Source organism: Alligator sinensis, unplaced genomic scaffold, assembly GCF_000455745.1.
Source record: "Alligator sinensis unplaced genomic scaffold, ASM45574v1 scaffold1841_1, whole genome shotgun sequence".
Lineage (NCBI taxonomy): Eukaryota > Metazoa > Chordata > Crocodylia > Alligatoridae > Alligator > Alligator sinensis.
In genome coordinates this window covers 150,829-161,069 of record NW_005843034.1, presented here as the reverse complement: position 1 = coordinate 161,069, position 10,241 = coordinate 150,829, and the positions used below count along the sequence as shown (strand labels likewise).

The 10,241-nt window shown below is 40.3% G+C and overlaps 1 protein-coding gene across 5 annotated transcripts in view; it reads left to right on the top strand.

Moving 5' to 3' along the window:
* The window catches only part of TET1 (tet methylcytosine dioxygenase 1), a 139,078-nt gene that overhangs the window by 9,794 nt on the left and 119,043 nt on the right, over positions 1–10,241 (top strand). For all 5 annotated transcript variants that reach the window (XR_003092049.1, XR_003092050.1, XM_025193235.1 and 2 more), the window contains exon 2: positions 133–183. Coding sequence is in view for 3 of the 5 variants with exons in the window: in XM_025193235.1 (XP_025049020.1) it covers positions 133–183 (51 nt within the window). In the remaining 2 variants the exon portion in view is untranslated. The remainder of the gene's footprint in view (positions 1–132; positions 184–10,241) is intronic.

Genomic DNA, 10,241 nt, shown 5'->3' with positions numbered 1-10,241 from the left:
GGCGCGCGGGTCGTGGCCGCCGCAGCGGCGCCCAGGGGGAAGCCGGATGGGTGTCCCCGGCCTGGCAGCTGGGGCGTAGCACGGGGCGAGCCTTGCTAACTGCAACGTGTTCTGCAATTTGATGTCTTCTAGGTTCTGACTGAAAACAAAAGGCCTCAGAGGAGAAAGCAAAGAGTTCTCAAGGTAACGAGCGCCGCTTGCGGACCTCTCCCCTTCCCCGCCCTCAGCCTACCTTTCCTGCCACCGAGACTAGGGCTAACAGCGGGGGAACGGGCTGATTTGAGGTTTAAACAGTTTTCGAAGCTCAGCTCCCTTTTTTTGCTTTGTTTTGTTTAAAGCACAGGCTGGTTTCTTGATCTCTACCGGTTGTGAACATAGGGGCCTGCCTTCTACACCCAGCCGGGTCTTCCTGCACCCAGTCTGCCGGCTGCAAAAGTTTGTTCTCTCCCAGTGTGTGGGATGTTCCCTTTTCTCCCTCGGGATCATTTAATACATGTGCCAGTGTAAAATGTCAGTGTGGGGGGACACACAGGCTGGGTAACCTCAGGACCTGTCAAACGTATTACATGGACTCCTCATAAAAAGGGGAAGTTGCTGAAATGTGAATATTTTGTATTAAATTAAGTATGTCAGACATCTTAATGGGAATTACAGACTGGATGCGTTTCTGACAGTTTGCAGTCACTAGATGGGGATGCTGTTTTTAATACGTTCATACAGAGACATTTATGTCTCTGATATTTTTTAGAAGGGCCAGTACTCAGAGCAGTGAATCTCGGACTCTTAAAATGAAAAGCTGTTTTAAGTATCTCGCTTAATGCTTTTATGTTTGTTCCCTACAAAGTTTCCCATACAACGCACAGATTTTTTTTGCAATTTCTAATCCATTACCAAAAAGTTATAAATAGAAATATTTATGCCAGTATTCTGATCTTAGGTTAAAACTATAAATTATTGGAAGTAGACTGTAAAAACTAAGTTCCTATAAATGGGAGTGAAAGGAACACATGCAGGCATGCTGTTTCATTAAATACACTTTTAACTGAGAACACTTTTAAATCATGTGCACCATCGGTGTGAGAATCTTATTGTTTCTTTAAATATTTTATCACTGTGTATAGCTTAACAATGTTGAGAATTGAGAAATTTAGGAAAATTACAGTATGCTAATAATACAGCATAATGAACTGGAATGGTTTTAAATGTAAAGTTAACTTATTTTTCTTATTAACAGTTTAACTACGTCATCAGAAACTAACTTGCATAAATATGATTTATTCAGTAACAGAAATTAAATGCTAAGATTAATAAAATATTTGAAGAATATTTGGTTGGAAATGCATCCGGATTTTGCTTAATAATGGAATAGTTGCATGTGCAATTTAAAACATCTATTTTATCTTTGATAATGGTAACAATGGTGGTACAGTACCAGCAAATGTCCCATCTTTTCTTCATTTAACTGATCCATACGTTTTAAAATTAACATTTTGTCAAGTCAGACTCATATTTTAGTATTCTTTTTAGTAAGTGCTTCTTTTGTAGCACAGCAGATAGGCCCAGTTAAAACTTTTCTTAATTGTACAAAATACATGATCTTGACTCTAATAGTAAAGACATGTTACATTGCAGTGTGTAAAATGTTTCTCTGGTGACAATGAAGCCTATCCATAAGCAAATTGTTCAGTTGTGTAATATTTAATTGGTATGACAAGCCATACCATTGTTGTCAAAGTGTGAAAAGTACAGAAATCTCTGTTTTTTGTCAAAGGCAGATAGATCCTATCAAACATCTGCCCAGGCTAGGGCTTCAAAGTGTGGTTAAGAATTTATCTTATGCCTATTTGTCACTCCGGCTTCTTAATTTGGTGGCAGGCTTCTATATAGCATGTTGTTTCTACCATCTCTTATCTTTCATACAAGTGTATGCAGAGTTTTTTCATGCTTGTTTTCTAGTAAAAAGTCTATTTTTTTTAATAAACTGAGGAAGGTTTTTTTCTTCCATACTATCATATGTTAGGCATTGGAGTAGCAAATATATTTGTTTTGTTCCTTCTTTTGATTCTTTTGTACAGTTATTCTCTGGTTTTCCACAATGTTCTTTGTGTACTCTAATTTTATTCATAATTTTTGGTGTTGAATGTACATATGGTAGAAATTGTTCCTGATCAGCCAACTTATTTCCGAGTATTTTGTCTCCCTTTTTTTTATCCTAAAAGTATTTTTTTTTAGTTCTTTTAATTAGACTCTATTTTCTGTCAGCTGCAGTAAATATTTTGCAATAAAGCATACATCATTTACAGTTTACATTCAAAGGACCTTTTAAAGATCTGGCATTCTGGTTATAGTTCTTTGTAATCCTTCTTTTGTATTTGGTGGCACTTGACCTGCCACGATGAACTATATTGCAGTAATATCTTTTGAATTATAGCTCCTAGTTTTTTATTCAGTTTTCAGTCACAGAAGTGTAAATTTGTAAATGACACTTAACCCAATAATTATTCCGCTAGCAGTTTAAGGGATTTGTTTGTGATGTGATCCTACCTGTAATAGTAAAGTAAACTCTCCCATAAAAGATAATTTGTAGTTTCTGCTTGTACTCAGGGGAAAAATGCAGCTAACGTTTTAAATTCTCATTGGATGTTATTGAAATTTAGTTTTTGCATGTATGTATGTATGTATGTATGTAAGTATAGTTAAGGTAAATATGTTATTAGGTGACTCCATATACTTGGAAGTATCGTTTGGTTAAATGTATTAGGATTATTAGTTTTTTAATGGTATTCTATCTGATAGAAAGTATTTTTTTTAAATAAGCATATGCTTTCTAGCTGAATATAAATTGCAGTGCTATACGTGTTAACTTCATGTGTAGAATATATCATTAACCTGTGGTTTTGATGGTTTTACTATTTCTGTATCTTACTTCTTCAGACAACAAGAATGTAGTATCATTTAGAATATCCACCTTAACATGCCTAATATTCTGTTATGTTTTTCATAAATGTACAGATATTTTTGAAAAGATAGCCAAAATATTTGCCTGTAAGTTCCAGCAAATAATTTATTGAAGGAAAAATAAGTTTGCTCTTATGAGGGGAGGTGCTTAGGTTCAAAGAGAGACCATTTAGTTTCCCTTGCAAACATTGTTTGCTGTCTTTTGTACTGGGGGAGTAGATACCTTTTGGATTTTATTTGATATGAAAAAAAAAGTACAGGCAACCCCCACTTAGCGCTCTTAACTGGTTCCTGAAAAACCGAGCGTTAAGTGGAATAGCATTAAGCAAAACCTGCTGCCAGCTGTACAGTGCCCTGAGCATTATAACAAAACTCACTGTGTGCTAAGTGGAATTGGGTGTCAATGTAAAATGAGCGTTATAGCGAAATAGCGCTAAGTGAAACAATGTTAAGCAGGGGTTGCCTGTATATGCAAGAAAAGTTGGTACTTGTTATGGAGTTCATTTATTCGCATCTTCAACACATAGAAGTATGAAAGAGCTTGTGTCTCTGTTTGTCTCCCTCCCTCTCTCTCTCTCTTAATATTTGCATTGAATGGCATTTGTCACACACTTAGTGTATAGTGCTTCCCTTCTTAACAACGTGGAAATGCTTACAGTCACGCTTAAGTGAACACAGAGATCAGAAGAATCAAATGGTTACATGTGGCATCAGTATTGTCAGAGAGATCTACAGTTATCAATATAGATAGTAGTGGGACCAATCAGAAAAATCACCCTCAGACCAAGATACAGCTGAGGAAGTAGTACAGTCCCAGGGTCTTTCTGCCAGGTTCTATGGTCCCGAGATTGTTTTCAGTGGCTACAGATGTTTGCTACATTGACGGAGGTAATAAAAGAAGAGTTTGAGAGAGATCTACAGTTCATACAAGAGTCAACAATAACTTACACAGTGCTAAGTGAGTATTTCAACTGCATGCATGTACTTTGTGATTGGTTATGTTCATACGTTTATTTATAACCACCATGTATATCCTCTCTCTGTGTCTAGAAATTAAAAGCAAATTATGCTAAATTCTGTAAAATCAGTTCAATCCAAGTTAAACCAAAAGCAAAAGATGACTCAATATCTATTCTTTTGATTTGTTTGTAAATATGATGTCATATTTGTAATTAATAAACATCATATTTTTAATAAAAGATGTTTGTTTTAAATGCAGTCAAATTGAAGGGTTCTCTTTTCCCTTTGCATGCATTAACTGCCCGAGTGCCTTTTTAAAACCAGTTTTTAAATATGAAGATAAAAGGTAGCACTAAAGGCTTCCTGTCAGCCATAGTTACAATACAGTTTTAGCTGTGATGGTTTAAAAGTGATTTGCCAGGGAATGGAAACCAAAGCCCTGAGGTAAGTGGGGAAGTGGGTGACCAGGTGACCTGGAGGAAGCACAAGCAGGAGGGGGCAACAGGGAGCGCCTTTTCATTCTTCCTGATACAGAGCAGTTAGCTGGTTATCTTCTGGGTCTGTACATGAATGTATGGAGCCTGGGACATGAGCAGGAAGATTTGCAAGTCCTTGCAGTCACAGAACTATGACATGGTTGGAATAACAGACTTGGGATAGCACACATGACTGGAGCACTGTCATGGATGGGTGTAAACTGTTCAGGAAGGACAGGCAGGGGAGAAGAGAAGTTGTGCTTTATGTAGAAGAGCTGTATGACTGCTCAGAGCTCCAGTGTGAAACTGAAGGTAGGCCTGTCAAAAGTCTCTGGGTTAAGGTCAGAGGGGAGAGCAACAAGGGTGATGGCATGGTGGCAGTCTGCTATAGGCCACCAGACCAGCAGGATTAGGTGGATGAGACTTTATTTAAAAAGCTAGTGGAAGTTTCTCCATCACAGGCTCTGGTTCTCATGGGGGACTTCAATCACCCTGACATCTGCTGGCAATATAGCAGTGCATAGGCGATCCAGGAAGTTTCTGGAGAGTGTTGGGGACAACTTCCTAGTGCAAATGTTGGAGAGACCAACTAGGAGATGTGCTCTTCTTGACCTGCTGCTCGCAAACGGAAGAATTGGTGGACAGTGTAAGAAGTGGATGGCAACTTGGGTAGCAGTGACCACAAGGGCTGCTTGCAGACATTAAACAAAAAGCAAAAAAGCCTGGCACTTTAAACTCCACACGCTCCTAAGCCAAAAACCCAGCACATGCCCAGAAGAGGTAGCATGTTAGTTGGAATTGGCTTGCCTGACATCTGTATTGATTGGGCACTTCAGTGGGGCTTTTTTGGCACTTTTACCCAATAGCTGATTGACTCAGCTTTAGATAAAAGTGACAAAAAGCCCTGCTGAAGTGCCTGGTTTATGCAAACGCTGCAAACCAGCACTGTAATGCACTGGTAAAGCACTTTTTTTTTTTAACATCTGTAAGCAGCCAAAATGATTGAGTTCAGGATCCTGAGGAAAGGAAAAAAGGAGAGCAGCAGAGTAAGGACCCTGGATTTCAGACAAGCAGACTTTGAATCTGGCAGGGAACTCATGGGCAGGATCCTCTGGGAGGCCAGTTTGGGAGGGAAAGGAGTCCAGGAGAGCTGATTGTATTTTAAAGAAACTTTACTGAGGGCACAGGAATGAACCAACCCAGTTCACAGAAAGAATAGCAAGTATGGTAGAAGACCAGCTTGGGTTAGCAGGGAACTCTTCAGTGAGCTAAAACAGAAAGAGGAAGCTTATAAGAAGTGGAAATTTAGACAATGACTAGGGAGGAGTATAAGAGTATTGTTCGGGCATGCAGGGCCAAAGTGCAATTGAAGTTGCAGCTAGCAAGGGATGTGCTGGGTAACAATGAAGGTTTCTACGAGTACGTCAGCAACAAGAGGAAGATCAGGGAAAGTGTGGGTCCCGTACTGAATGGGGGAGGCAACCTAGTGACAGAGGTTGCAGAAAAGGCTGAAGTACTTAATGCCTTTTTCACCTCAGTCTTTACGGGCAAGGTCAGCACCTAGACTACTGCACCTAGGAGCACAGTTTGGGGAAGAGGTAAGCAGCCTGCAGTTATACCAGTCTGCTATTGTAAAAAAAAAAAAAGCTAACAGTATACTGGGCTGCATTAGTAGGAGGGTTGCCAGCAGATCAAGAGAGTGATTACTCCCCTCTATTGTGCACTGGTGAGGCCACATTTGGAGTACCATGTCCAGTTTTGGGCCCCTCACTATAGAAAAGATGTAGACAAATCGGAGAGAGCCCAGTGGAGGGCAATGAAAATGGTTAGGGGCTGAGGAACATGACTTATGAAGAGAGGCTGAGGAAACTCGGCTTATTTAGTCTGGAGAAGAGAAGACTTGAAAGGGGATTTAATGGCAGCCTTCAACTACCAGAAGCTTGGTTCCAAAAAGGATGGAACTAGACTGTTCTCAGTGGTAGCGGATGACAGAACAAGGAGCAATGGTCTCAAGTTGCAGCAAGGGAAGTTTAGGTTAGATTTTAGGAAAATCTTTCTCACTGGGTGGGTAGTAAAGCAGTGGAACAGATTACCCAGAGGGATTGTAGAATCTCCATTGCTGGAGGTTTTTAAGACCTGGCTAGACCCTGGCTGGGATAATCCCTTGAGATCCCTTCCAATCCTAATTTTCTATGATTCTATGATACACATATGAGTTTATACAAATGTTAACAGAAGGCAAGAAAAACAACTGTTAATGAATATGGCCATGTTTTTAATGAGCTTGGATTGAACTGATTTTAGGCCATTTGTTCAAACTCATGATATATGGTATACGTTTTTAGTGCAGAATGTCTGCCAAAATATATAGTTGAAAGTAATTCATTTTTATTACTTTTTTTTATAAGATATCAGCAAGTCAATGGAAAGTGTCCCAATGTCATGAAATCTTGCTGAGGAAGAAGATAGAGTGGTGCTACATGTATTGGAAATTATACAGTCCAGAACATGACCACCAGACACTTTGTTTTTAAAAGGACACTGTAAATTTGAAATCTAGCCAAATAAAGAGAATATTTGTAAAAATATGTTTCAAGTGTTGGCTACGAGTCTGTCTGACATTTTTTGTGCTTTTTTTTCTATAAAAGCCCCTCCTCAAAAGAGCATTTCTTGCACTTTTACTGTGTGAAAGGCTTACACAAATAAAAAAGACTATCAATACAGGGATAGGAGCAAAGTCTTTAAAGAGCTAAGCCTTGTTATTTATAATGCACAAATGAAAAAAGAGAAGTCTGTTTTATTCGTATTTATCTGGTTCACAGTTGGCAACCTGCTGAGCCGCTGGATCTGGGCTTTAGAGTGGGGGCTTTAACAGTGAGGGCCTTTGCCTGCCCTGTGGCCAGCAGAGAGAAGCAGCAGCCAGGAGACAAAGCAGCTGCCAGGTTCTAGTGCTGGCCAGCCTCAGACTTGAGCTGGGTCGTTCTGGCCTACCGCTGGAAAATATTGCCAACCCTGATTTAGTTATTTGTAACAACAATAAGTAAATAGGAAATAATCAGGCTGTGATGAAAAATCGTTTTCCAAAGTTCTTTTTTGCCTGAGTTCTAACCTCCACTTCTTGCAGGGAACACTGGGGGAGGGCTGGCTGTGTGTAAGCATGTTTTTGCTGTAAATAGTTGTTGTGAATAGTTTCATTACGTAGGACATCTAGATGCCCTTTTCACCCCAGTGGAAGATGGCAACCTGGGGCTGGCAGCAGGCTGCAGAGACTGTTCCCTGATTGATTCTGCAGTAACATTATGTTTATTTTTGCTAGGTTAGTGTTGGCTCTTGTGTCCACCACTGTCATTTTGTAAGTTTTGTTGCAAGTCTGGTTTGACTGCTTTGGAAGAAAGAGTGAGGCTATGAGAAAGCAGGGGAGCAGGGAAAGGATAACGCCAGGAAGAACAGAGCTGGAGAGAAAGGGTAGTCTCAAGGCGAACAGAGGGAGAAAAGGGTCTCGAGAAAGAAGGACAGAGGGAACTTCAGTGGCACAATAAAGACTGCTTGGAGCTGAGTAGTCTGCTGTGGTGTTTGGTTTGTTGGTAGTCTGACCTTGTCCTCTTTGAAAAAGAAAAGGACCCCCTTCCTGGGAGCTGACCAAAAGAAAGGAGCATTCTGAATTGGGGTGCTACAGGTTGCCACGTAAGTTATGGACAGGGTAGAGCCAGGGTCTCAGAACCAGGAGCTTCACTCCTGTGAAACCATACCACTACTATAGTTTCAGGTGGTCCTATGAGAGAGGGAACCCAGAGAGGCCTTCTTCTTGGGGAGTCCCAAGGCAGAGCTTTCCCCTCAGAAGTGGAATGATCTGTGACAAAGGCAGGTGTGTTTTTTTTTTTTCTTTTTAAGTTGAATATGTCCTGTAATTTAATAAGCCTAATTTTTCCCTCCGTTACGCTGGTATAACTAAACTGAAGTCAGTGGGATAGTAATAGTGTAAGGAAGGCTCTGATCCTGTATGAGTGTCTTTACTCTCTGTCTTTACCATGTGATTCAGTTGAACTCATTCAGACACTCTTATATTGCAAACGTTTCTGAACTGGGCTCTACGACTTCAATCATAGATTACAAAATCCTTTACCTTTATAATCCTTGATTCTGCAATACAGTCTGTAGCCCAGATCTAATGCAAATAAGTTAACTTGAAAAATAAATATGCAAGAGAGACATACCGAGGTGTGGGTAATATCAACGGTTCATTCATGTATTGTTACAAATTCTTGATAAAATTATAGCAGCACAGAATAAGCCTTTGAACCCAAACATACTGTTCTGTTAATATTGTCTATGGAATTTTTTAATTCTACATTTTAAGTTGACAAATTTCAAAAGCGAGGTGTACAATTTTTCCTGTAATTAAATAAACCCATATCCTCACCAATTTAAAGTAAAACTTTTAATACAAATGTAAATATTATTTTTGTCATTTACTAATCATTTAGACTAAAGTAACTGTGTTCACTAAATAGGTCACTTGTTCTTTCAATACCTGAGAGAGAAAATCAGTGAAAAAGTTCTCAATGATTCAGTGGTGAAAGGATTCCATTGCTGATGTTCGCATATTTTATTTTTGAGAATCAAGGACTTCATCTTGCAGGCAAAGTTCCTAATGACCTCAGGAAGAGTTTTGGCCTGTGTAAAGACATTAGTGTTTGACCTACACTAAATAAATCCCTTATGATAAATAATACCTTAAAGCAAAATAAATAAAATGAAAGTTATGATCCTGTGTTAGTATAGGGACCAAACTTAAATGGAATCACTTACAATCTATTCATCTATCATTATTCTCTTTATGACAGCATTAATATTATTATACATTCTTGAGGAAATAATTGAACAAATATTAGGGCAGCCTAAGGGCCAAAGGGGAGCACATAAAAAGTGGAAACAGGGAGAGATCACCAAAGATGAATATACCTCCTCTGCTTGTGCTTGTAGGGAGGCAGTTAGATGGGCCAAAGCTACCATGGAGCTGAGGATGGCATCCCAAGTAAAGGACAACAAGAAATTGTTTTTTAGATATATAGAGAGTATATATAGGAAGGCCCAGGGAGGAATAGGACCCCTGCTAAATGGGCAGAAACAATTGGTGACAGACAGGGGGGACAAGGCTGAACTCAACGAGTTCTTTGCCTCAGTGTTCCTAAGCAAGGGGCACGACAAGTCTCTCACTGGGGTTGTAGAGAGGCAGCAGCAAGGCGCCAGACTACCATGCGTAGACCCTGAGATGGTGCAGAGTCACTTGGAAGAACTGGATGCCTTTAAGTCGGCAGGCCCGGATGAGCTCCATCCGAGGGTGCTGAAGGCACTGGCCGACATCGTTGCAGAGCCACTGGTGGGAATATTTGAACACTCGTGGCACACGGGCAAAGTCCTGGAGGACTAGAAAAGGGCCAATGTGGTCCCCATCTTCAAGAAGGGGAGGAAGGAGGACCCGGGCAACTATAGGCCAGTCAGTCTCACCTCCATCCTTGGCAAAATCTTTGAAAAAATTATCAAAGTTCACATTTGCGAGAGCCCAGCAGGACAAATTATGCTGAGGGGAAACCAGCACGGGTTCATAGCAGGCAGATCGTGCCTGACTAATCTAGTCTCCTTTTATGACCAGGTTACGAAACACCTGGACACAGGAGGAGGGGTGGATGTCGTATACTTAGACTTCAGGAAGGCCTTCGATACGGTATCCCACCCCATACTGGTGAACAAGTTAAGAGGCTGTGACTTGGATGACTACACAGTACAGTGGGTGGCAAATTGGCTAGAGGGTCGCACCCAGAGAGTCATAGTGGATGGGTCGGTATC